Source organism: Bos indicus x Bos taurus, chromosome 21, assembly GCF_003369695.1.
Source record: "Bos indicus x Bos taurus breed Angus x Brahman F1 hybrid chromosome 21, Bos_hybrid_MaternalHap_v2.0, whole genome shotgun sequence".
Lineage (NCBI taxonomy): Eukaryota > Metazoa > Chordata > Mammalia > Artiodactyla > Bovidae > Bos > Bos indicus x Bos taurus.
In genome coordinates, this window is record NC_040096.1 from 19618273 (window position 1) to 19644831 (window position 26559).

At 43.8% G+C, this 26559-nt stretch overlaps 1 protein-coding gene across 2 annotated transcripts; it reads right to left on the minus strand.

Moving 5' to 3' along the window:
• Positions 1 to 24917, minus strand: DET1 (DET1, COP1 ubiquitin ligase partner). 2 transcript variants are annotated; one of them, XM_027521352.1, is made up of 5 exons: positions 24771 to 24917; positions 16237 to 17329; positions 11860 to 12047; positions 4477 to 4668; positions 1 to 661 (listed from the first exon to the last, which is right to left on the minus strand). In XM_027521352.1, the coding sequence occupies exons 2-5, from the start codon at positions 17317 to 17319 to the stop codon at positions 472 to 474; spliced, it is 1653 nt and encodes a 550-aa protein (XP_027377153.1). In that variant the 5' UTR covers positions 17320 to 17329; positions 24771 to 24917; the 3' UTR covers positions 1 to 471. The 2 variants fall into 2 exon arrangements, with proteins under 2 accessions (XP_027377153.1, XP_027377152.1); XM_027521351.1 differs by lacking the exon at positions 24771 to 24917 and adding an exon at positions 17429 to 17511.
• Between the last annotated feature and the right edge of the window lie 1642 nt (positions 24918 to 26559).

The following is a 26559-nucleotide window of genomic DNA, read 5'->3' on the forward strand; positions in this document are numbered from 1 at the left end:
TATATTTAAGAAAATACCAAGGCTTTATTTTTTTTTTTCCTTAAAAAGACAGCCCTGCTGTTGGCTAATTGAAAGGATGTACAGAGTTCTCATGAGTAAACAAGAGTTTCCTGCAGGCTGCATACTGTAATGCCAAAGAAGTGACACGAATGGGGCAGAGGTGTAATGCTGTCATCTTCATAGCAAAAAAATGCAAAATAAGACAAAAAATTAAATGGACTTAATGCTGGGCATTCCCACAGGGAAAAGGCAAGAGGACTTTTAAGTCGATTGATCAGTAGTTGTATTGTGTTCAAGCCACCCTCACACCTCTTTCCTCCTGTCTCTGGCTCTCCACGCGGGCGGTACAGCCTGGGACTCCAAGGCTGGGCATCAGGAGCTTCTGCTTCACAGCCCACTGAGACGTGATGGGGCGGCAGGGTGGGCGGGCCAGAGGCTCGGAAGACCAGAGCAGCCGGCTCCTCGAGGCACCTACGTGCAGCAGTGTCGCATGTGGAAGTTGACGACATACTCAGCATTAGTCCTCTGCACAGAGATGGCAAAAGGCTCGAAAGGGTGGAAGGTGAAGGCAACGAGGCGTCGCACCGTGTGGTTGATGGGGCGGCCCAGTAAGCCCGCCTGAATCTCAAACTTGAGCAGACCAGAGTCCCGGGCGTAGAACCTAAACAGAACAAGGAGAGGAGGAGAGCATGAGACAGACATTCACCACCACCTTAAAACCTGAATAGCAGGGGACTCATGAATTAACCGGGAGAAGGCAATGGCACGCCACTCCAGTACGCTTGCCTGGAAAATCCCATGGATGGAGGAGCCTGGTAGGCTGCAGTCCATGGGGTCGCTAAGAGTCGGACATGACTGAGCGACTTCACTTTCACTTTTCACTTTCCTGCATTGGAGAAGGAAATGGCAACTCACTCCAGTGCTCTTGCCTGGAGAATCCCAGGGATGGGGGAGCCTGGTGGGCTGCCGTCTATGGGGTCGCACAGAGTCGGACACGACTGAAATGACTTAGCAGCAGTAGCATGAATTAACCTCACTGACGAAATCTCCTCTAACGTCAGCCCTCAGTCAAAATCGCCTATGTCTGATCAGCTCATTTTATGAGCACAGAGATTATGAACTTTACTATGCTGGCCTGAATCACTGGGTCATTTGTCTTTCCCAAGATGACCCTTAGTGATGGCCTTGATTACGGTTTCCCCTTTTCCAGCAGCTATCTGCCCAGCTACCTACCTGCCTAGGCCAGGGCTGGAAATGATAATGCAAGCCAAGCAGGCATGCTTAAATGTTCAGGCAGCCACGTCAAACAAGGTAAGAAGGAAAAAGTGAAAATAATTTTAATAATATTTTAGTTAACCTAACGTCGGCATCTAAAGTATTATCATGTCAACCAATGCTATAAAAGATACTAAAGAGATATTTCATTTTTTGTACTAAGTCTTTGAAATCTGACGTGCATTTGACACTTGAACACATCTCATGTTAGTGCTCACCAGCCATGGGGGGCTGGTGGTTACTAGAGGACAGTGCAGATTTAGGCGCGTATCTTGAGTTCTTCTTTCCTCTTTTTAAAATTTATTTTATGTAATTTTGGCTGGGCTGGGTCTTTGTTACTGTGCAAAGGCTTTCTCTGGTTGAGGCGGGCAGGGGCTATTCTCTAGGTGCAGTGTGAGGGTTTCTCATTGCGGTAGCTTCTCTTGTTGAGGAGCATGGGCTCTAGAGCTCGGGCTCCGGCACTCGTGGTGAGTGGGCTCAGTAACTGCGGTGCAATCTTAACCTCTGGACCACCAGGGAAGTCCTGAGTTTTTTCACTGTTAAGAAGAAATTCTTTTGGAAGGTTCTTCTTTTGCACACACAAAAACAAAATACTAACTAGTTTCTACTTTTTCATCTAACACGGTAAGAACAAAGACGCTTCCATCCATCCCAGGACTTAAATGCCTTTTGCCCATATGCAAAGCAAGTGCCCTGTGAACTTGGGAACCAGAGATGATTGGCAGGGTTGGGGCTGAATTGGAGGAAGCTCAAGAAAAAAGGAGCTCTGAAATAAAGAGCTCTACAATGCATGTCCCTCTTGGAAAGCAAATATACAGGAGATACAAAGATATTCGTAATATCCAATAATCCAAGAGCTTATATCCTCAGAATTTATTTTAAGTAAAGTAAATAGTGACGTGAATAAAGATGGCTACTATTGCATTTTGGGCTTCTCCAGTGGCTCAGCGGTAAAGAATCTGCCTGCCAATGCAGAAGACATAAGAGACCTGTTTGGATCCCTGAGTTGGGAAGATCCCCTGGAAGAGGGCATAGCAACCTACTCCAGTATTCTTGCCTGGAGAATCCCACAGACAGAGGAGCCTAGTGGGCTATCGTCCACACGGTTGCAAAGAGCTGGACATGACTGAGGCAAGTTAGCACGCACATAGCATTAGCTCCAGTGTAAAAATGCAGGTAGAGAATAAATGCTCAGTAACAGGGGAACAGCAAAATAAATTATGCTACATCTATTTTATGGAATAATATGCCATCGTCAGGACTGTAACTTTAAGGAATATGGAAAATGTTTATTAAATAAAAGCAGGCTACAAGGTACTATGCCAACCGTAACTATGACTGCATAAATGTAAACACACACACTGGCAGAGACTAGAATGGAATATATTTAATACAATAAAGGTGTTAGAGTAATGGCATTACCTCTTCAAATGACTTTAATATCCTTACATTTCTCATTTTAAATTAAAAAATAAATAAGAATTACAAGAAGTCAGGGTCAATGGCATTTCCAGATTTGTTACTTAGGTTAATTTTTTCAAATCAGAAAGGCAGGGCAGTCAAAAGGGAGAGAAATGTTATCTCGGGCTACGTGACAATGTCAAATGAGCCCAATTATCTGCTTTTATGTGTGAAAACCTTCCCCTTACCCACAAGGTCCTCAGCACACAAAGGGCTTATAATGTAAAGCTAGTTGTTGGAGCTCCGAAATCTAACTACCAGTTTACAGGAAACGGGGAAATGAGAACTGCCTGGGATGCAATGAGCAAAAATCCAGAATGTGGGCAATACCACCAGATGAACAACCTGGTTTTTTCAACAACTTCACTACAAAAAAAGTAACAGGGAAGCAGAACCCATAAAATAAAAAAGACTTAGAGGACAGCAACCAAAAAAACACATTTGGACCTTCTTTAGGTCTTGACTGGAACAAACTGTAAAAAGAATATATACAAAACAATAGGAAAACGTGAAAACTCACTTGCTATCGGTGATCTTTATAAAGGTTTAATTTTCATTTAGTCCTTATCTTTTAGAAATTCATACTGAAATATTTACAAGTGAAATGCTATGATGCCTGGGCTGTGAGACTCCAGACTGGCAGGTGGGAGGGGAGCAGTGGTGGGAGAAGGAGATGAAACAACACTGACCGTGAGTGGCAGCTGCGGAGGTGGGGTGATGGGTACAGAGCTTCATTACAGTCTTCCACTTTTATATGTTTAAAAATCTCCGCAATAAAAACATTTTCAGAACTCGATTACAATTTCCCAAAGGAAATATTACAAACAGTAATTAATCGCACAGAATATGTTACACAAGCCTACTTAATACACAACGAAGCTGGATTATGAAATACTAACTACCACTGTTTCTCTGTGAAGACCTTCCAGAACCCAGCTCACACGTCCCTTGAGATAACCCCACAGTGGAAGTGGTGCCAGCTCCTCTCTCTAGCATCTGTGAAAGCAAAAACAGAACAACCCAGGCTCGCAGCACCGAGGGACAGGAGGGTCTGTGAGCTGGACACCCGTGACGAAGGAACTGCAAGGTTCTAAGAGTAACACGGCAACCTGCGTTCCAACGTTCTTCCAACCGAGCAAGCGTGGGTTTCTCCAAAACCTACTTGTTCCCCCAAACTGTCTCACTTTTCCATTAGGTAACAGGAGGGGATAAAATAATTTGAGCTGGGTAAAATGTAAGTCTCAATTATTTTTACGTGTCTTGTGAAATGGTACTAGGTCATTAAATTGAAAAGTATGGTTCTCTTCCGTGGCTACCTTAAAAAGAGAACAATACTTACTGAATTGGATGTTTTGAGGAGAGGCAAAGAGCAGAACTAATTAATTTTTGATACTAATCCCTAAATGATCAAAGTGAAAGTGGCTCAGTCGTGTCCAACTCCTTGCGACCCCATGGACTATACAGTCCATAGAATTCTCCAGGCCAGAATACTGGAGTGGGTAGCCTTTCCCTTCTCTAGGGGATCTTCCCAACCCAGGAATCGAACCCAAGTCTCCACATAGTAGGCAGGTTCTTTAGCAGCTGAGCCACCAAGGAAGCCAAAACACCCACATTAAAGAAACAGCCTGCCCTGTGACTTGAACCTGTTAGTACAAGTAGACGGAGTCACAGTGAAGTGATGCTCAGGAGAAGGAAGAGAAAGTGGCCGCCCGCACCCACAGGCAGCCTCAGTTGAAGCACCTGATAGGGTGGTCTCCGCAAGTCTTGGGTCGCTCCATGACCGACACCCACTTGTCGTCGTAGCTAAAGAGAGACAGGTCAAGGTAAGGGCTGCCGCTGTAGGACTGGGCGCTGATGGGGAGCTGGCCCAGCAGCCGGCGAACGGCCTCCGTGTGTCCTCCGTACTTGGCGTTGACGATAGTGTCTTTAAACCTGAAATAAAGCACCGAGGAGGAAGGCTGTGTCAGTGGCGCACAAGTTCCTTGGTTTTAAATTGACAAACATGTTTAAAAACAACATATCCTGAAAACACAATCTAGATACTGAACTCTCACACCTCCCAAGTCTATATATCTCCAAGGTGAAGAAGTGAAAGTTCATCCGTTTTGTCTGACCCTCTGTGACCCCACGAACTGTAGCCCACCAGGCTCCTCTGTCCATGGGATTCTCCAGGCAAGAATACTGGAATAGGTTGCCACTTCCTTCTCCAGGGGATCTTCCCAACCCAGGGATGGAACCCAGGTCTCCTGCACTGCAGGCAGATTCTTTACCATCTGAGCCCCCAGGGAAGCCCCTCTGCATACGTACAAATACTCTCAAAAAAGCAGAAAACAGAATGAAAAACTGGAAACATGAAGTTACTTAAGAAAAGTTAGCAAAGATCCTACGAAAGTTAAAAATGAGTATAACTAACCTCTGACAATTATTTCTGTTGAAATGTACATATTTCCCCCAAATTAGAGCCTTCGACTGCATTAACAAGGAGATGCAAAGGATCCTGGACAGAAGTAGTGTCTGACTCTTCTTGAGATCAGTTATAAGCCAACTTGCATCAAATCTTTTGAAAAATTACTGATCCTTTGTTTTAAATAAAGTTGGGGAGGGAATTCCCTGGCAGTGCAGGGGTTAAGACTCTGTGCTTCCAAAAAATAAAAATAAAGCTGGGAACTAGCTACCTATACTTCTGCAGAAACACCAGAATCCAGAAGCACATAATAGGAACACAGAGTCATCTATCTCACTTATCTTTAATTATGGTAATAATAACAATGGAGCAGTTATTTCTCACAATTATAATAAATACTAAACTTAATACCCTTTGACCAAGTATTTCAATTCTTCTGGAAATCTGCCCTAGGAAAGAAAAATCCCTGTGCACATTCAATATACCAGTGGTCATGACAATGAAAAAAAAATGACAGGAATATTAAAAACCTAATGGAAAACTATTATTTTCAAAGATAATGTGGTAACAGAAGAAATGTTTATCATAATGGCAAGTAAAAGAAGTAGGGTACGGGGAGCTCCCTGGTGGAATAGGGGTTAGGATTCCAGACTTTCACTGCCTGTGGCCCAGGTTCAATCCCTGTTTGAGGAACTGAGATCTTGCAAGCCACACAGCACGGCCAAAAAAAAAAAACAAAAACCAGTAAGCTATGTTCCGTATATACAGTATGATTGAAAACACACACACAAATTAACATCTTTAAAAAAAAACAGTGGAAATACATCAAAATGGTCATAGCTGTTTTTATCAGTTTTATTTTTTATAATCTCTACATTGAAGTACATCATACGGTTTAATAATCAAAGGGAAAATAAATAATTTTTTAGTCCAGGGGAAATGCGATATAACATCTCACCCTTGAAACTAATGGTATAAAAAAACTCGAATGTTCCTAATTTTGATGAGACTAGAGAGGTTGATGAGATGGGTTTGATTTTTGTTTTCACTGTCAACCTGCAGGGCTAGATGGACATCAACACTTCTCAGTTCCCCTAGAAGGAAGCCGAGCGTCAACACTGCTTTTCCATTACTTCTCTTAACAGTAATTTTTCACAGCCTTGGAATAAATCCTAAAATTAAACCCTGGGCTACACAAAACTTATTTCTTTCCTTTTCATTTGAGCTGGTATCAAAGATCCTGGGTTCCTTGGTTTTCAGCCCTTTGTCAGCCAAGATCTAGTTCTCCACCCTGCCTGGCTCACTGGCTTCAAAAGGTGATTTCAAATGACGGGGCTGGCCCGTGGCTGTGATGACCACAAATCAAAGCCTCCATGACCATCCACAGGCTGAAGCCGTTCCCATTGCCCACAGCGCCCACCACCTCTACTCTCAGATGCCCAACAACTAAAAGATGAAGCTGTCACCCCTCTGATGTCTTCAGCTGATTAACTCCTGGTGCACTGTCCCTCTGTCCAACCACCCTTCTCTCAATTCACGATTTCAAAATTCTCAGAGGTGATCCTTCCCACACCATGGCTTCCTAGTTCCTGGACCTCCTTTCTGCGTCAGCAATGCATTCCCACATCATACCCTCAATCTCACTATTACCAATGACTGCACCTCCATAATCTCAGGGAGCAGCACAAAGACTCCAGTTATCCTCTCTCCTAATTTTCCAGATAACTCTGCTCATCCCAGCTTCAACATCCTTCAACTGAAATGGGACCAAAATGCCACTGATTCTACCAACTTCTCTCCATCCTATGCCTTCATCATGAACTCTTTCCCTTCCTAAGCCAGCTTACATTTCACAATCGTTGAAATCACAGACTTTATACCCATCAACTCATGGATAGAAATGTTGCCACAATGCTGCAAGGCACTCATGCTGCATTCCCACAGTCTGGCAAGTCGCCCTCTCCCCTCGAAGGCTACTTCCTCCTCCCGACCCTCCATGCTCACCCTCCTGGATGGCACTGCCTTCTTCGTAACTGACAGAAGCCATGAAAAGAAAACTTTTTAAAGCTCCCATCAGGAAACAGAATGTAGTACTTTTATTATTGGATCACTGCAATGGTTTACTAACTTCCAGCCTATCCCCCTATGATCTATTCTTAAAACAGCAGCCAGAGTGACCCTGTTAAAACATGAGTGGGAGGGACCACCCTGGTGGTCCAGTGGTTAAGACTCCAAGCACTCGCTGCAGTGGGCACAGGCTCAGTCCCTGGGTAGGGAACTAAGATCCCACATGCCACAGGGTGAGGCCAAAAAAAATGTCCGTGAGACCACGTCACTCCTCTGCTCAGATACTTCAAACACTACACAATCTCATCTACAGTTAAAGCCAAAGCCTCGGAATGGCCACATGTGTCTGGTCCTGTCTCTCACCACACACCTCTACCTACTCTGCCTCCTCCTTCCTCCAGCCCAGCCACCCCGAGTTCCCTGGTGTTCCTCAGACGTCTGAGACCACCTCTGGACCTTTCCATTTACTATTCCCTTTGCTTGCTCTATTCTTCCCCTGACGGCCACATGGCTTGCTCCCTAACCTCCTTCAAAAGCTTTACTCAAACATCACCTTCTCAGTGAGGCCTATGCTGAGAACCCTGCCGGGACAGCACAGACAATCTCGTCTTAATACATTCAAACCCAACAGATATTCTAGATATTGTAACCTTTCCTTGGGTACACCCGTGATGGGAACCTCCCCCTTCCTGCTTCCACCTGGTCCAACCCGCAGCCTGTCATCCTGGAGCCTCCCTTTGACATTATCCTCGGAATTCTCTGTGCTTCTCTCCACTGTTTGACTCTACTTCCTGTATCATTCTTTCGTGGTTTATTGGGGGATAATATCTTTCAGAGGCTTCCTTAGAAAAAGAACACGGGAGGTAGTTTTTTGAGACCTTACGTGTATGAAAATGTCTGTGTTAAACCCTATTATTTCGATGTAGAATTCTAGTTTTAAAATCTTTTTTTTGCAGAATTCTGAGGACATGATTGTAATGGCTTCAAGTTTTCAGTATTATTATTACACTGATACCATTAATGGCTTAATTTTTTATACGTGAAATGTATGTGTTCTTTCTGAAAGTTTTTACAATTTTCTCTTTATCTCCATTGTTCTAAAATTTCATGATGATATGTCTCAGTATGGTCTTTTCTTTATTGACTGTACTGGGTACTTGATGGAGTTGCAATGTGATGATAGGTTTAATAATTATTTCCCTGAAGGGAAAAAAGCCATGGTTTGCAGTGCTTGCCAATATCTGTGCTGTAAATTCTTCTGGTGTGGTCAATTTCAAGGCACCAAAGTGGCATCATTGAATGCCGAGCTGTCACGAGATGAGCAGTAGCACATCATTATACGGTGTTTTCACCAAACAGGTGAAATAGTTACAAATAACCTCAAGAGTACAATAGTAAAATAACTGTGAATTAATAATTAGGAAATAATTAATTTTTAATAATGGCTGTGTTTAACAACTTGATTTTAGAAGCTCCTGAAAGTTTAACAGTTTGCTCTCACAAGCCAGAATGAGCCAGTTCCAGCACACCATGCATGGGACGGTGCTTGCCAATCTGGAAGTGTGTGTGTGTATGTGTGTGTGTGTGTGTGTATTCTTCTTTTTCCTTTGGCCATGTCATGTGGCTTGTAGGATCTCAGTTCCCCAACCAAGGACTGAAGCCAGGCCACTAGGTCACCAGGCAACTCCCATGAAAATGTGTATCTATTAATATTAGGAAATGGTTGACATCGTTTCCTCCCTTTCATTTTTTCTATTGCTCCTTCTGGAAGTACCCACATATTGGATCTCCTGGGGAAATGCTCTAAATTTTTTTTTTAATCATTCTCTCCCATTTTCTTACTCTTATCTTTTTTTTCCTACTTTCTCGGAGAGTTTCTAAACCATATCTAACAGAGTTTAGATTTCTAAAGTATCTCACTTAGCATCACTAGTCTAGGAATGTTCCTGTTTTTATAGTTTAAATTATTTCAATTAATACCATGTTCATTTTTTATACTGTTTTATCTTGTTCTCTTTCAAAATAAAGGCTTTCTTTAAGTGACTCATAATCTCTGATGTGCATTTTTTCTTAACCGTTTATTCTAACCTATAATAGTAACAATAAAAATCCATTTCACTCATTTTTACCAGAAGTTCTTTGAAGACTGTAAAATTGTCCCGTTAGAACCATGCCTTCACAAGGAACAAAAACAATTTTGATTTATATGTACATTGTATTTTCAATGCAGCAAAGTATGATAAGATGATTGATAAAATGTTATTAGGACACAATTTTGTGGGGAAGAGGGATAAATTTGAAAATAAGAAGAAATATAAAAGTTCAAACAGTACAGGAAAAACTTACCCTGAGCTTTTTATGTCAAATATGAACACTAAATTACTATGGCATTATAGTACTATAGCACTATGGTCTTATAGAGTCCCTTGGCTGTATTGAAAAGTCTTAATACCTGAAACTTATACAATGTCATATGCCAATTATATCTTGTAATACTTTTATTTTTAAATGTCAATGTTTAACATGCTGAAAACTGCATCCTCTGCCATTATTTAAATTTAACAGTAAGAAATTTAAAGAGCAACTTAAACATTAATGTGTGAGATCTACAGTTTTCAGAACCATTTGCTGGTAAGAAGCAAAATTTTGAAGATCATGAAGCTAGAATGTTTATTTTCTCTTCCTACAATTTCACTTAATTATGGGTACACTGTGAAATAAATTTTCAGAAAACATAGCCTCCTCTAATTCCTGATGATGTTATTCATTCAACAAATGCCTAATGAGCTCCTCCCACATGGAAGACACTGGCCGAGGTGCTGTGGATATGGCGGTGTATACATAACAGATAAAAACCCCGGCCCTCATGGAGCTTGGGCCTTCTGGTGATCTCTTTGATACTTTAACTGTACCCAGCTTTTGTTACTAGTTGATAATAATCTACTTAATTTAAAAGTTAATTTTAAGAGACAGAAGTTCATTTCAAAATGAAAAAAGCAAAAGCTGATCCATACTTTGCTTCCAAAAATTCCTTCTATACTGAAGAGAGATGCCAGTCAGGCTGAAAATGTGTGTGAACCAGAAAAAATAAAAGGGCATGTTTACTTGTCTGAAAATCAATATCCACTTATTTTTAACCACGTACTATCCTTCTATAGGAATACGATGCCAGTGAATTAGATATCTGCTTTGCCCATTTCCCCTGCAGCAGTAATGCTTATTCTGATTCATCCACTCACTCTGATCTGATCTGTACTGGAACCTGAAGCAGCTATTTTCTATAATTGGCTAAGGTATGTGGAATGTTGATGAAACACTGACTGACTTAAGTAGTGTTGCAGGCAGGCCCTTGGTCCAAAATAACTAGTCATTTCACAATAATATACTCAGATAATTATGAGAAGCTCTGGTTCTTAGCAGGTGGGTTTCAACCGAGGGTGACTTAGGTGTTCTGAGAAGGGCCTCCAAGGGTCTCTTCTTCAGGTTGGTCAGTTTCCCTAGGGAATTAACTCTAATAATTAGAGTTAATTAATCAGCCATATCTGATAAGAGGAATAGGAGTCTACCCCACCAGTATATCACTTTTCACGTAATTCTTGGTTTAAGCATGATGAGTCTCATCTCTATCCTCAGCCATGTTTCATGAACTTGAAACCAGAGCCTGCATGGTTTGATTTCTCCAGAGAATAAACCTCTAGCCTTCTGCTGAGTTGGGGAAGAGACAGTCATTTGGCAGTTGGAGGCTTAAGGAAAGGAACTAGAGTATCTGACTGTTTCCTTTAAGAACGTCATCTAGGGGACTCCCTGGCAGTCCAGTGGTTAAAGCTCTATGCTTCCACCGCAGGGGACACAGGTTTGATCCCTGGTCAGGGAACTAAGATGCCACAAGCTTCAAAGCACAGCAAAAATAAAAAAGAATGTCATCCAATCCTTCAGAAGTATATAGGACCTCCAGTTTCTTGACTTTTTCCAGAGTTCTCTACTGCAAGACAACTTACTTCTTGATGGGTAAGCTCTGTAGTCTTTTTTGTTCTCTGAGGTATGTCAAGTTAGTTATCACTCATCCATTGGCTCTTCAGCTTCTAAAACTCGGTTGATATCGCCTCCCCATTCTCTTTCCTCTTGTAGGTTTACATCTCTTCATCCTTTATTGTCACTTTAAGTAGGGTTTTGGGATACAGCAGAGATAAATGCATGTGTTCAATGCACATGTTTAACCAAAAGTTATAAAATTATTTCCTTATTCATTCAAAGTTGGTGATGGACAGGGCTGCTGCAGTCCATGGGGTTGCAAAGAGTCAGACACAACTGAGCAACTGAACCGAACTGCACTGATTCATTCAAAAATTATTTTAAGTGCTTGACAGTGCACCACTGCAGATACAGCAATAAACTAAACAAAGACACAGTCTCTCTCTCTCTGCAGGTAACAGACAGTCTAGGAGGAATCGCAGACAACACACAAGTAATCCCTCAGGTGCTAAGAGACAGACATTTAGGATGCCACAGGAGGTTACAACAGGTAGACCGACCCAAGGCCAGGTGGGCAGAAAGAACATGGGAAGATTTCCCGAAGTAAGCAACTACTGGCTCCACACCAACACATTTTCTACAGAAAAATTAAGCTTGTTAAGTCCAGTGGAGCAGCTTACCGGCGCTGGATCTGCCGTGCAAAATTGTTGCTGGAAGCTGAGCAGGGAAACTGGACTTCACTATGCAGGGTAGCGTTGCGGAAGAGATCACAGAAGTTCTCAAAGAGCTCCAAAAGCTCATCTGACGTGTTCTCAAACACGGCGATCACCTCTGTTGTTACCATGTTGTACACCACAAAGAAAGATGCCTGCGGAAGAAGAGGGAGACCCAAGGGACAGCTGAGCATAAGACCTCACCTAGCATATTCATCATTTGGCTGAAAACGCAAACTCCCCAAGTAAAACCAGCAAACAACTCCACTCCGGCACTACAGCAGCGTGATGCCCAGAGGTTCTGGAAGCGGAGGAAGCCTCAGTGGGCTTGAGCCATCAAGGGCCTCAGAGCTGACTGATTTCCCACTGTACCTGTGCTGCTGGAATTACTGAGTTGCTCAGCATATATGTATAAAAGGGCTTTCAATCTTTCATTTCAACCTGTGTGCAAATTTAGTATGTTTCCTTTCAAGTGCTTATTCCCTACTTATGCCCCAACCCACTCTGAGATTAAAAACACTTTTCTAAAATGCCAGATTTAATTTTCCTTCCTGCTGAGAAAGTGATTTGCAGTCAGGAGCTGCCTGTTGGCAAATTATTTTCTCTTGTATGTGTATAGCAGAAAGTTCAATTTGGGGGCATTTCCTTTCTCTCTTAGTATTTCTAACATGCAGAGAGACATCTTAAGCACACCATGTCCACCTAGGCAAGTTGTAACCAAGCGGGGGACTGAGCTGAACAAATGAAAAAATCAGAGAAGTGTTTTCCATTTCCTTCTTCATAAATGTTCTTTTAGCCAAGAGCGTTTGTAACACATGTTGGACATTCGTAGCAATTCAGATCAGAGGGGGAAACATGAAAAGCATTCAAATGCTATGGGTGGCAGAGTTACTGCTTTCTCTGAATGGGTCCCCAGGTGCCTGGTCCTCTTCTCTGAACCTCCAGTGCTCTGCTCAGCTTAACACTGAAGCGCGAGGTACCCCAAGTTTTTGTCACAGTGAATGTGGCAGTGTGGGGCTACCACCAGGACTCTAGAAGTTTCCAGAATGCTAGGATTAGTATTCCGCCTCCTAGGATTAAGCCTGAATCTTCATTACCAATTTTTGGAGACATCTGGCCCACCTGTTTCACCAGTAATTAGTCCTTCCCAGAGCTTATATTACATGACTTTTGCGGTCACCTGGAAATTAAATTTGGCTGTAAATTAAAGAGGCTGGAGGGTAATCTGAGAATAATACCCATAATATTAGCAAGGCTTTGTGTTGAGGTATACTTTTACTCATTAACCTTATTGGAACCTATCAAATTAAACTGGGGAAGGAGGCTGGAGGACAACGAGGGGAGAGTTTGGGTTTAAAGTTACAAATTCTGTAAGCAAAGCACAGAGCCCTAGCAATGTTGCTGGCTATGACTTACTGTAGCTACCGAACATAAGGAGGTCATATTTTAGTGAAGGAGAAAAGGATAATCTCGAATGCGGCAGTCACAGACAACATACTCCCTCCAAAACAAAAAGCTAATTATAGCTCAAACCTAAATACAAGATGGACTCATGTCCTTTATATAAACCTGGACGACACTTTGATATAGGACGGCTTCACCAGGACCCATCATGACTGCGTGAATACAGAATTACACAAACATTTACTAACATTCCCACCAGGGCAGACTGGGAGATACAGGACAGAAGGGTACAGAAGTCAAGGGCTCTACCACCACCCTCTCATGACGCCTGAGATGAACTGGACACTCACTCACAATGGTGACTGGCTCAATGGTGACTTCATCATTAATAAGAAAGTAAAAAAATTCAGGAAAAAAAAAATCTCTCACAAATGTATTACTCAGATCTCAATGGGCTTCCCTGGTGTCACTGGAAAGAATCTTCTTTCCAATGCAGGATACACAGGTTGGATCACTGGGCCAGGAAGATTCCCTGGAGAAGAAAATAACAACCCACTCCAGTATTCTTGCCTGGGAAATCCCATGGACAAAGGAGCCTGGCAGGCTACAGTCCATAGGGTTGCAAAGAGTGGAACATGACTTAGTGACTAAATAACAACCATTTTTAGTCACCTCTGCTCCTTTTTTTTTTTTAAGAATACACAAGGTATGATTCAGAAGAAAATATTAGAAACCATTTTTCCATGGATGGTTGGTAAGGTCTCAGGAGACAATTTTCTATACAGTTTCTCTTAAGGGCAGAATCAGCTACAAGTCAATGAGAGAAACCAGACTCAGCTGACTGCAGTTTACTGGCTTGCTCTGTTGTACATTTCCAAACTCGTATATAAGGAGACAATGTGGAAACAGGAGAATGATGGGGGGTGGGGTGTTGGTTCCAAACTGGGAAAGGAATACATAAACGCTGTATATTGCCACCTTGCTCTTATGCGCAGAGTACAACATATGAAATGCCAGACTGGATGAAGCACAAGTTTGAATCAAGATTGCAGGGAGAAAAATCAATAACCTCAGATACGTAGATGACATCACCCTTAAGGCAGAAAGCAAAGAGGAACTAAAGAGCCTCTTGAAAGTGAAAGAGGACAGTGAAAAAGCTGGCTTAAAACTCAAACTTCAGAAAACGAAGATCATGGCATCTGGTCCCATCACTTCATGGCAAACAGATGGGGAAACAATGGAAACAGTGAGAGACTTTATTTTATTGGGCTCCAAAATCACTGCAAATGGTGACTATAGCCATGAAATTAAAAGATACTTGATCTTTGGAAGAAAAGCTATGACAAACTTAGACAGCATATTAAAAAACAGAGACATGACTTCACCAACAAAGGTCTATCTAGTCAAAGCTATGGTTTTTCCAATAGTCATGTATGGTTCTGAGAGTTGGACCATAAAGAAAACTGATTACTGAAAAATTGATGCTTTTGAACTGTGGTGTTGGAGAAGGCTCCTGAGAGTCCCTTGGATTGCAAGGAGATCGAACCAGTCAATCCTAAAGGAAATCAGTCCTGAGTATTCAATGAAAGGACTGATGCTGAAGTTTCAATACTCTGGCCACCTGATGTGAAAAACTGACTCATTAGAAAAGACCCTGATGCTGGGAAAGATTGAAGGCAGGAGGAGAAAGTGTTGACAGAGGATGAGACAGTTGGATGGCATCACCGACTTGATGGACATGAGTTTCAGCAAGCTCCAGGAGTTAGTGATGGACAGGGAAGCCTGGCGTGCTGCAGTCCATGGGGTTGCAAAGAGTCAGACATGACTGAGTAACTGAATTGAACTGTAAAGAAGTTAGGTCTCTCACTTGGTCAATAATAAAGTAGACAGCTCCTCAAAGGGAAATGTCCACATCGCTCTGAGGTTTGGCATGGTGTTTTAACCCAAACGTCTTCATGGTTTCTGTACTCATAACACAATACCTTATTCCTATTTGTGAAATGCATCTTCCCCATCAACATCTTTCACCCAAACTAAAAACCCCTCAGAACCTGCAGTCCTGGTGATTCACCGGCAGATCAAAAACTGGCTTCCTTCCCATCTTATCACTGCTCCATAATCTATGTTCCAGCGTGTGGGCAAGGTCAGAGTAAAGTCATAGAGCTTAATTCTGTTAAATGAACTGTCCCATTAGTTATAATCTAAAGATTTTGTGAGGAAGTATACTGACATCATTTAAGTAAGAAAAAAGACTAGTTACAATCTAAAGATATTGTGAGAAAGTATACTGACATCATTTAAGTAAGAAAAAAGACTAAACTTTTTAGAAGATTTTCTTTTTTTGTATGGTGGGTTCATTCTCATTGCCAGAACTAAAACAGACCAATAAGTACAGTCTTCCACAAAACCAAGGCACTATCCATAGGGAGTCAAATCTTAACCTTAGAGCATCTGGGCTTCCATCTCCAGGGTACTGAAAATGCTCTGCAGAAGAATTAGGGTTGGGAACCTCCCTGGTGGTCCAGTGGTTAAGAATCTGCTTTCCAATCCAAGGGACATAGATTTGATCCTTGGTCAGGGAATGAAGATCCCACATGCTGCAGGGCAAGAAAGATGGCCCCGCTTGCTGCAGCAAAGACCCAGTGCAGCCCCCAAAAAAGTAAAATTTAAAAAAATAAATATTAAAAAAAAAAAGAAATAGGATAATATTCACAGGGTTGACTATCTATATGTCGATGGCTTGAGATTTTGCTTCCATTTGTCCAAATAAATACACGTGGCTAGAGAAAAGTGGAGCTGTTTTAAGTTCGGCTGAGCCCTAGGGTAGCAAAAATTCAAGATCCACATAAAATGTGTTATTTCTGAGAGGCTGGCCACAGGCAAAGAGAGAAGCCTTCCCAAGGAGACGGGAAGGAGGAAGGGCAGGACGGCAGCTCCTACCTGCGACGGATCTGTGACTCGCAGGGTCACCACGTCCTCACTGGTGTACTTGATAAACAGGTGGTTTTCATCCAGAAGCTGCATCTTCCACATGCGCAGCTGCCGCAGCTGGTCAAAATACTGAAAAAAGCGCCTCTTGGCCATGGCGCTTCCGTCCTGCTCTGCCCGGCGCCATAGGTACACCAGCAGCCGGTGTTTCAGGGAGTTGATGAAGGGGTCCCTGAACGGGTTGGCCATGCCTGTCTGGCTGTCCCGCTGCACCTCGGGGAACATGGCCGACACAGTGAGCAGGTCGTCTTCGTAGCAGAAGCGGCCAATGGTCCTCACGTCGATGAAGGTGCCCTCGGGGGTCACCTGGAAGACGTGGATGGTCTGCTGCTGCACCGACAGGATGGCCAGGATGTTCTTATACAGGTACAGCCCCTGGTTGTGAGACAGGACCACCTTGTCGCACTTGAAGGTGCGCGTGTCACACAGGCGGCCGGTGTGGAGGTCAACGATGTGGAGGGAGTAATCCTCCAGGGGGGACCGGGGGTTGGGGGTCACGGACTCGCTGTTGCGATACACCTCGTAGAAGGGGGGGTGCGGCTCGTCCGGCAGGTAGGCGGCGGAGCCCACGATGACGCAGCGGCAGTCGTCCGTGAAGAGGCTGCACTCTCGGTTCAGGTGCTCGCCGTTGGCCGCGACGCTGGTGATGTGCAGCAGGACAAAGAAGCGCTCGAAGAGCCGGCCGCGGATGTTGACGGACCGCTGGTCGTTGCCGTTGGCCAGAATCTCCCCCTCGTAGCCCTGCAGGAGGTCCTCGGCGGCCTGGCAGCCCTGGTACTCGTAGATTTCCAGAGATGTCTGGTCGGAAGAGAAAGCGATGAAGTAGCGTCCGTCGGGGGAGAACTTTCGCAAGAAGCAAGGCGGCTTCTCCACATTGACGACCGTGAAGTTGGGGAAGACGTTCTGGTGGAAGACCCGGACCTGGTGCCAGTGGGTGCCTGCCTTGCCCGAGCTGATCCGCCGACGCTCCAGGCGGTGAATGACATTTTGGTTTTGGATTCTTCGAGGTTTGATGGTGGAAACATGATGATCCATTATCACATCTCTGCATGGGAAAGTAAAAAAGAGAAGTCAAGAAAACAAAAATTTACCAAAACATAAATACAGATGACCTTTGCACAAGTCGGGGGTGAGGAGCACTAACCCTCTGCAGCTGAAAATTTGAGTATAGTTGGCTCAGTATACGTGGTTCCACAGATCTTCAACATCCATGGATTCAAGCGATGTGCAGTAGTGCAGTATTTACTGTTGGAAAAAATGCACATGTACGGGGGAAGGAGAGGGTGGGGCGAATTAAGAAAGTAGCACTGTCGTATATACACTGCCACGTGTAAAACAGACAGCTAGCGGGAGGCTGCTGTCCAACACGGGGAGTCCTGCCTGGCGCTCTGTGATGACCTAGAGGGGTGGGGTGGGGGTGGGGGTGGGAGAGAGGCTCAAGAGGAAGGGAATATATACATAGTTATGGCTGATTCCCGCTGTTGTATGCCAGAAACCAACACAACATTGTAAAACAATCATCCTCCACCAAAAATAAAATAAAAATTATGAATGGCTTTAAAAAAAAATCCATGTGTAAGCGGACCTGCACAGTTAAAATCTGAGTTGTTCGAGGATCAACTGTGTATACACAAGTCAAATACATTTCCTCCATATACCCTGGGTGAAGGAGCTCCCAAGATGACGGTGATTGGCATTTCTCCTTCCCAAGCTACAGTTAGTAAGTGGTCCAGATAGCTTTGAGTCTTATCAAAACTCAATTTTTGAGGGAAGGACCGAATTCTCTAGGAAGACCTTCGAAGCACGCTCAGCTGTTGGGAATATTCAAAAGAACAAACCTTCAAATACATCAAATTTTCTCAGTGTAAACACATTCAGTGTGTAATTCATATAAAAAATATATTTACTGACTGGGCTGTTAAGATGTCCATACTACCCAAAGAATCTACAGACTTAATGCAATTCTTATCAAAATTCTAAAATCATTTCTGGCAAAAATAGAAAAATTCATCCTAAAATGTACATGTAACCTCAAGGGACCCTAAAACACAATTTTGTAAAAGAACAAAGTTAGAAGACTCAGACTTACTGATTTCAAAAAAGTGTGACACTGACATAAGATAGAAAAATATACCAAATGAAGAGAATTAACACCTGAGAAATAAACCCTCCCACACATAAACCCAAGTCTTCCCTAGTGGCTCAGACAGTAAAGAGTCTGCCTGCAGTTCAGGAGACCCGGGTTTGATACCTGGCTTGGAAAGATCCTTTGGAGAAGAGAATGGCAATCCACTCCAGTATTCTTGCCTGGAAAATCCCATGGACGGAGGAGTCTGGCTGGCCCCAAACCATGAGGTCGCAAAGAGTCAACACGACTGAGCAACTCACACACACACACACACACACACACACACACATAAACCCAAGATTAGAAATTCAGAGAACAGCAAACATGATAAACCCAAAGAAATCCATGCCCAGACATATAGTCAAACTGTGAAAAACTAAAGCATGAAGTAAAAATCTTGAAAGCAACCACATAAATGATACACTACCCACAAGGGAACAACAATGCATATACCTGTGGATGTCTCATGAGAAACTATGGAGGCCAGAAAGAAGCAAAGCAACATTTTTAAAGTGCTGAACCAACTGTTTGATCATTCAAATCTCAGCTAAATAGCAACTCTTCAGTTTTTCCCTGACGACCTTACCTAAAGTCATGCCTTTTCCCATCCACATCAATCTGCTGTTTACCTTATTTTATTTTCTTCAGCCCTTATCACTTTCTGAAACCATTTGTTTGCTGTTTTAGTATCTGTCTCTCCACACTGGACAGCAAGCAGGGGCCTTGTCTAATTCCTTGCTGAATCTCCAGCACCTAGGACAGCGCCTGAAGCACAGCAAGTGCTCACAAATAGAAATGAATGAATGGAACAACATTTGACAAAGGTCATCCAGGATAAACAACACATTAGGTAAAATAAAGGAGGAACATTTCAGAAAGAAAGTAGCTTAAAAAATACACTTAAAAAGAGTGTAGTGTGGTACACTTGGGAAACACAATTCCAAGTGGTTAGAACACAGGAAACACAGTGATAAGAGAAACCTAAAAAAAGCAGATTGGAGCCAGATTAGAAAATACTTTGTGTGCCATGTCATGCAAGTTATTACAGGTTTTAAGCAGGAGTGACTGATCCAATCTGTATCTTAGAAATAAAAACATACAGACAGTGGGAATTTGTTTACATTCTGTCTCCTGAAATTAGAAATACCTGGTGTAAGTATATATACTATCTGTGCTGTGCTTAGTTGCTCAGTCGTATCCGACCCTTTGCGACCCCATGGACTGCAGCCCGCTAGGCTCCTTTGTCCATGGGTATTCTACAGGCAAGAATGTTGGAGTGGGCTGCCATGCCCACCTCCAGGGGATTTTCCTGACCCAGGGATTGAACCCATGTCTCCTGTATTGCCAGGCAGATTCTTTACCACTGAGCCACCAGGGAAGCCCAAGAATACAGGAGTGGGTAGCCCATCCCTTCTCCAGGGGATCTTCCCAATCCAGGAAATTGAACCAGGGTCTCCTGCACTGCAAGTGGATTCTTTACCAGCTGAGTTAGTCCAGTTAAAAATGTGTATACTTGTATGACTAAACAAATCAAGTTTCTCAAACTACTAGTCACAATTCATTAATATATTTCCTACTGATTTAGACTAGAGCAAAAGACTGCAAACAACTGCTCTCAGGCCAAATCTAGCCTCCCTGTTTATTTTTATAAATTTTTACTGAAGCACAGTCATACCCACTTATTCACATGTCGCCTATGGCTGCTTTTGCTTTACAACGGCGTAGCTGATTTGTTAAGACCAAAGACCACACAGCCCATGAGCTTAAAATCCTGACCTAGAGAAATGTTTGCATGTATATAACAGGAGACATATACAAGGATGTCCGTAGGGGGACTATTGGCAACAACAAAATCTTGACAATACTCCAAATGTCCATCAATAGTAGACTAGCTAAAAAAAAAAAAAAAATACAGTAGACTAGCTAAATTCATCCAGGCACATCCATGCAGGGGAAACTTTTTGTTTTATTTATTTTTGGCTGCACCATGAGACTTGTAGGATCTTAGCTCCCTGACCAGGGATTGAACACAGGCCCCAGCAGTGAAAGCACCGAGTTCTAACCACTGGACTGCCCGGCAATCCCCACACGCAAGCAATGAATTAATGCACTAGAGTCATATATAACAACAGAGACGAATCTCAGACACGGCGTTGAATGAAAAAAGCAAGTTACAGAATACATACAGTGCGATTTCCTTTATATAAGCTTCACACAATTTCTAGTTTAAGAACACAAATACATATGGCATATAATTAGAAACAGTAAAGGAATTACAAACATAAGATTCAAAAGTGGTTACCTCTGAGGAAGTTTAAGAAATGGGATGGGAGTTAGGGACACCCTGGCAGTATTCTGAAGTGTGGTGTTTTGTTTTGTTTTCTTGAATTAGCATTCATTGTACTGTTACTCTTTTAAAATTACATATTTTTTTAAAGTAATACTTGTGCTTCCTCAGAATTTTTCTTAATTAGAAAACAATCACTGTGAAGGGACAACAAAGGACAATGAAATGAAGTCTGAAGTACACAAAAATGCATACCATGAGAAACTGCAGAACTGCCAAGTTGGCTCTGAGTTTCTCAGCAGACAAGGCACAGGAAAACACAGTTATAGACTCTACACTGCCAATAAGATAAAAACTTAATAGCTGCTTGGAAGAAGCACAGAAATCCCCAGCACTGAATTTTAAAAAAATATCTCTCATGAGTTTTCTAAAAGGATTTTGGCATGATTCAGTAAGCAATATCCTCCACTTCTGAGCAAAAATAAACAATATTGAGTTTCACACAGCTACTCCTTTTCACAGTGACATAGTTCATGTGCACATTTTGATATAGTCCAAAAAAAATACTAGTAAGGTTTAAGCAGTTTTAAATACCAAGTAATGTACAAAACTACCTCACTCACTCTCTGTCCAGGACATCGTTGCCACTCGCATCCTTCGAACCCAAGATAGGGGCTGGAATCAGACAGGGAGACGAGCAGGGGATGAGAGCCAAGTATGGCCCACAAATGGAAGAAGGAATAGGCATTTGACACCGTCCAGCAGACTAACTTAGGAGAAGGCGATGGCACCCACTCCAGGACTCTTGCCTGGAAAATCCCATGGACAGAGGAGCCTGGTAGGCTGCAGTCTATGGGGTACTAAGAGTCGGACACGACTGAGCGACTTCACTTTCACTTTTCACTTCCATGCATTGGAGAAGGAAATGGCAACCCACTCCAGTGTTCTTGCCTGGAGAATCCCAGGGACGGGGGAGCCTGGTGGGCTGCCTTCTATGGGGTCGCACAGAGTCGGACACGACTGAAGTGACTTAGCAGCAGCAGCAGCAAACTAACTGGCTTCCCTGGTGGCTAAAGGTAAAGAATCTATCTGCAGTACAGGAGACACGGGAGACTTGGGTTCAATCCCTGGGTCAGGAAGATCCCCTTGAGGAGGGCATGGCAACCCACTGCAGTATTCTTGCCTAGAGAATCCCAAAGACAGAAGAGCCTGGTGGGCTACAGTCCATAGGGTTGCAAAGAGTCAGACACCACTGAAGTGCCTGAGCATGCACAGCAGACTAACCACAAATAACCGAATCAGATAAAGCACACTAGTTGTTTGACTTACAATCACAGATCATGTTAAGCAAACTAGATGCTTAATTCTCTAAAAAAAAAAAAAAAAGTGTATACATTTTGAATAGTCCCACCTTAAATTCTCTGCCTTGTCTTTTTTAAGGGAAAAGCCATCAGTACTGTGATGGGGGAAGAGGGGTGGGGTGAAGGCCTGCTAGCTTCAGCTCCAAGCAGCTCCAAGCTATACAGAAAATCCTCACTTAATTTCCTAACCCTTCCCTCAGTATGCTCTCTACCTGCTCCGTATTTTATATCACACAATGACAGTTTTTAGAGAGATGGTGGAATTTGGTCTTTCTCAACCTGTCTTGTTATTCCAATTATAAACTACACGCTTATAAAAACTCAGACAATATAGAAAAAGTACATAATGAAAGTCCCTTCCAGTCAGAGTAGGAGCTACTAAAAATGTTAGAATGACTTATGATATTTTTTCCAAAAGTGGACCCTCTACCCTTCCCTTACTCTAGTTAATGGCACAGCCACTCGCCTGCTGCCAAAGGAACTGGAAACCTAAGAGTCTCCCTTGGGACCTCTTTCCCTCAGCCGCCATATCTGATCATTCAGTCCCCGAACTCTGAAGCTTTTACCTCAACTGTCCTCTAATGTCTACCTTCCTTCTATCATGACCAGCCAGCACCCTTACCCAAAATGTTCATAACTTCATGTCTACATCATTGCAACCACTCCATAAGTGGTCTCCCTAAATTCCTGTCCACTTCCAATCTGCTTAACAACCAGAGCAATCTTTTCAATATTCATTTCTGATCACACCCTTTCCCCTGTGGATTAAAACAAGTATTGGATTAGCAAAAAAAAAGTTCATTCAGGTTTTTCTGTTACGTCTTGTCTTAATCTGTGTGCTATGCTGTGCTCGGTCATTCAGTCGTGTCCGACTCTTTGCAACCGCATGGACTGTAGGCCACCAGGCTCCTCTGTCCATGGGATTTCCCAGCCAAGAATACTGGAGTGGGTTGCCATGCCCTCCTCCAGGGGAATCTTCCCAACCCAGGGACTGAACTCAGGTCTCCCACATTGCAGGTGGATTCTTTGTTGTCTGAGCCACCAGGGAAGCTCCAGAGGGGAAAGAAAGAAACTTTTTGGCCAACCCAGTATCTTCCCACTGCTCTTAACACAAAGGATCAAAATCCTTACATGCCTTCTCTTTGCCCGTTTAATCATTTCTTTAACGGGCGGCCCACCTCCTGTCTCTGAACCTTAGCACATGCTCTTCATCTCAGTCTAAAAAAAGCTCTTCTCTTCAATTTGCCAACTTAACTCCTATTTCAGACATCAGCCTAATCATCACTTCCTCAGGGAAGTCTTCCTTCACCTTTCTATCAAGTATACCAGTCATATGTCACCTTCATTAACACTCACCACACTTGCAACTTCATCTCTTCATTTTACTTCTGTCTGTGGCACTAGATAGCTTCCTAGGTGGCTCAGTGGTAAAGAATCCACCTGTGGTGCAGGAGATGCCAGTTCAATCCCTGGGTTGGGAAGGTTCCCCTGGGGAAAGAAATGGCTACCCACTCCAGTATTCTTGCCCAGGAAATCCCATGGACAGAGGAGTTGGGTGGGCTACAGTTCATAGGGTCATAAGAGTCAGACAAGACTAAGCAACTAAACAACAAATGGAACTGGCTCTAGATGGTGAACTCCTGGCCAGTACACAAACATTATATCCTGTAAGCCCAACATGGATTTGACCCATTGTAAGCCTCCTTTTCTGAACGTTCTTTACCAAATCAAATATCCACAGGGTCTGTTCCTCTACCTAGCAGGTATTTCCTCTGGCCCTTGCCACATTTTTCAAGTTGCAGCTTGAGTGTCATCTCCTTTAGGAGGTCTTCTCTGACCATCCTGGCTGAAAGAGATCTTTTTCGCTTTACCATTGCTTTTCCTGTTTGCGTCCTTACTGCTGCTGCTGCTAAGTCACTTCAGTCGTGTCCGACTCTGCGCAACCCCATAGACAGCAGCCCACCAGGCTCCCCCGTCCCTGGGATTCTCCAGGCAAGAACACTGGAATGGGTTGCCATTTCCTTCTCCAATGCATGAAAGTGAAAAGTGAAAGTGAAGTCGCTCAGTCGTGTCCGACTCCTAGCGACCCCATGGACTGCAGCCTAACAGGCTCCTCCGTCCATGGGATTTTTCAGGCAAGAGTACTGGAGTGGGATGCCATTGCCTTCTCCGTTTGCGTCCTTACTAGTCATTGCCATAATGTGAATCTGTACTTTCGTTTGCACAGCTAAGTGTTTACTGTTCGACTCCCCCATTAACTCTCCAGAAAGGAAGTAACCATGCCTACTTTGGTCATCTTAGTTTTTTCAGAGCCTAGCACTGGAGCTGGCCCATAACATGCATCCGTACTTTATCAACTGAACGAAAGAAGAAAGCCTAGTTGAAGTGGCCACTAACTCATGGTACGGTACTAAGCTAGATACCCGGTCAGTTTCCCTATGCGGGCAGGTGCACGTAACCCTCTATTCTTTCTGACGGCTTCCTAAACGGGAAGGGGCCACCTAGGGACGGGCACACATGCCCAAGGGGGCGCCCCTGGAAAGAAAAGCCCGGGGCGGGGCCTCAAAGGGCAGAGCATTCTAAGCGAGGCGGGGGCCGCAGGACCTAGGCATTATGCAGGGAGGGGGCAGCCCCATAGCGGTAAATCGAGGAGGCCTCGGGGAGAGCCTGACGGGCTGAGAGGCTGGAACAAGGAAGGAGAAGTCCTCACCTGTCCGGTCCGGGATCAAAGGGCCGGGGCAAGGGACACCCCGGCCTGCTGGGCGCGCGCCAGCCCCGGCCCCGCCCCCGCCATGCCTTGGGACCCGGCACCTGCAGCCTCGGGCTCTCGCTTCCGCGAGCTACCGGAACTGCGGCACAACGACAACGGAAGAGGGGAGAGCGCGGCACAGTCCAGCTGACACTAAGGGACGTTACAGCGCACCCTGGTGCCCGGAAGGGGGAGGGTCAAAGCCAAAACAGTTACAGTGGCTGCGAAGGAAAAATGGAACCAGGCACCCTAAACATTGGAAGGACTGATGCTGCAGCTGAAACTCCAATACTTTGGACACCTGATGCGGACAGCCGACTCATTGGAAAAGACCCTGATGCTGGGACAGATTGAGGGCAGGAGGAGAAAGGCGCGACGGAGGATGAGATGGTTGATTCAATGGACATGAACTTGGGCAAACTCCAGGAGATGGTGAGGGACAGGGGGGCCTGGTGTGCTGCAGTCTATGGGGTCGTGAAGAGTCCGACGCGACTGGGCGACTGAACAACAACAACCCTAAACTGAGCAACTGACTGATCTCCTATGGCAATGTCTCTGCACCCTCTGGGCACATTTGCAAAAATATGAATTAAAAATTAATTGTCACCTCTTGATTATATGCACCATTTCATCAGCTGAGAAACTATCAGTTTTCTGTTGTTTCCTCCTCAATAATGAGTGCTATAAAGACTGGGGCTGTACCGATCTCTATGCCTAAGATATTTATTAGCACACAGCAGATGTATAGTAAAAATGTCTTGCGCTAAATTAATCCTGTAACCTTTACTTGACTTTCATTTAGGTTATCTGATTGTCTCTTTGGAGAAGGAAATGGCAACCCACTCCAGTATTCTTGCCTGGAAAATCCCATGGACAAAGGAGCCTGGCGGGCTACAGTCCCTGGCTTTGCAAGAGAGTCGGACACCACTGAGGGACTAAAGAACACTGTCTCCCTAGAAGCCTCTGCTTTGTCCTATTTCTGGAGAGTCTGCCCCTGAACTTCCTGGTGTCAGCCTCTTCCAGACAATTCAGATCTCAGAGCAAATGCCACCTCCTCAGAAGGCTTGTCTGACCATTCTCATTTCACCTCCATCGTGTTATTTCTTAATAGCACTCATCTCTATCTGATAGTACCCTTTTTGGTTTTTTGTTTTGTTTTCTTTCTTTGTTCTGTTTTCTTTGATCCCACTAGAATGTAAATTCCATGAGAGCAGGGGTTTAGTTCTGTATTCTCATCTATCCTCACCTTCTATAGCATTTGGCATCTTGCTGGCACTCAAGGAAGATTCAGTCCATGAAAGAATGGCTCTGTCCACAGGGCTTACAGCATCTCAGTGAGTAAGGAATGTTTATTGGTTTTTACAGATGAGGAAGGTCCCCCACCAGGAATCCAACCCATGCCCTCTGCAGTGGAATCTTAACCACTGGACCACCAGGGAAGTCAGGCATTTAAAAAGTTTTTTTTTTCTATTTCAAATAACTATTTATTTATTTTTTGGCTGTGCTGGGTCTTCGTTGCTATGCGGGCTTTTCTCTAGTTGTGGCGAGCAGGGGCTGCTGTATAACTGCAGTGCATGGGCTTCTCATTTCAGTTGCTTCTCTTGTTGCAGAACCTGGGCTCTGGAGCTCAGCTTCAGTAGTTATGGCACCAGCCTTAGTTGCTCTGTGGCATGTGGGACCTTCCTGGATCAGGAATTGAACCCATGACTGCTGCATTGGCAGGCGGATTCTTTACAACTGAGCCACCAGG

Coding starts and splice junctions, on each gene's coding strand:
- DET1 (XM_027521352.1), bottom strand. CDS start 17,319: ATGGATCATCATGTTTCCACCATCAAACCTCGAAGAATCCAAAACCAA. Junction 4,669..11,859: donor GCACGGCAGATCCAGCGCCG/GTAAGCTGCTCC, acceptor GCTTTATTTCAG/GTTTAAAGACACTATCGTCA. Junction 662..4,476: donor TGCGGAGACCACCCTATCAG/GTGCTTCAACTG, acceptor TGTTCTGTTTAG/GTTCTACGCCCGGGACTCTG.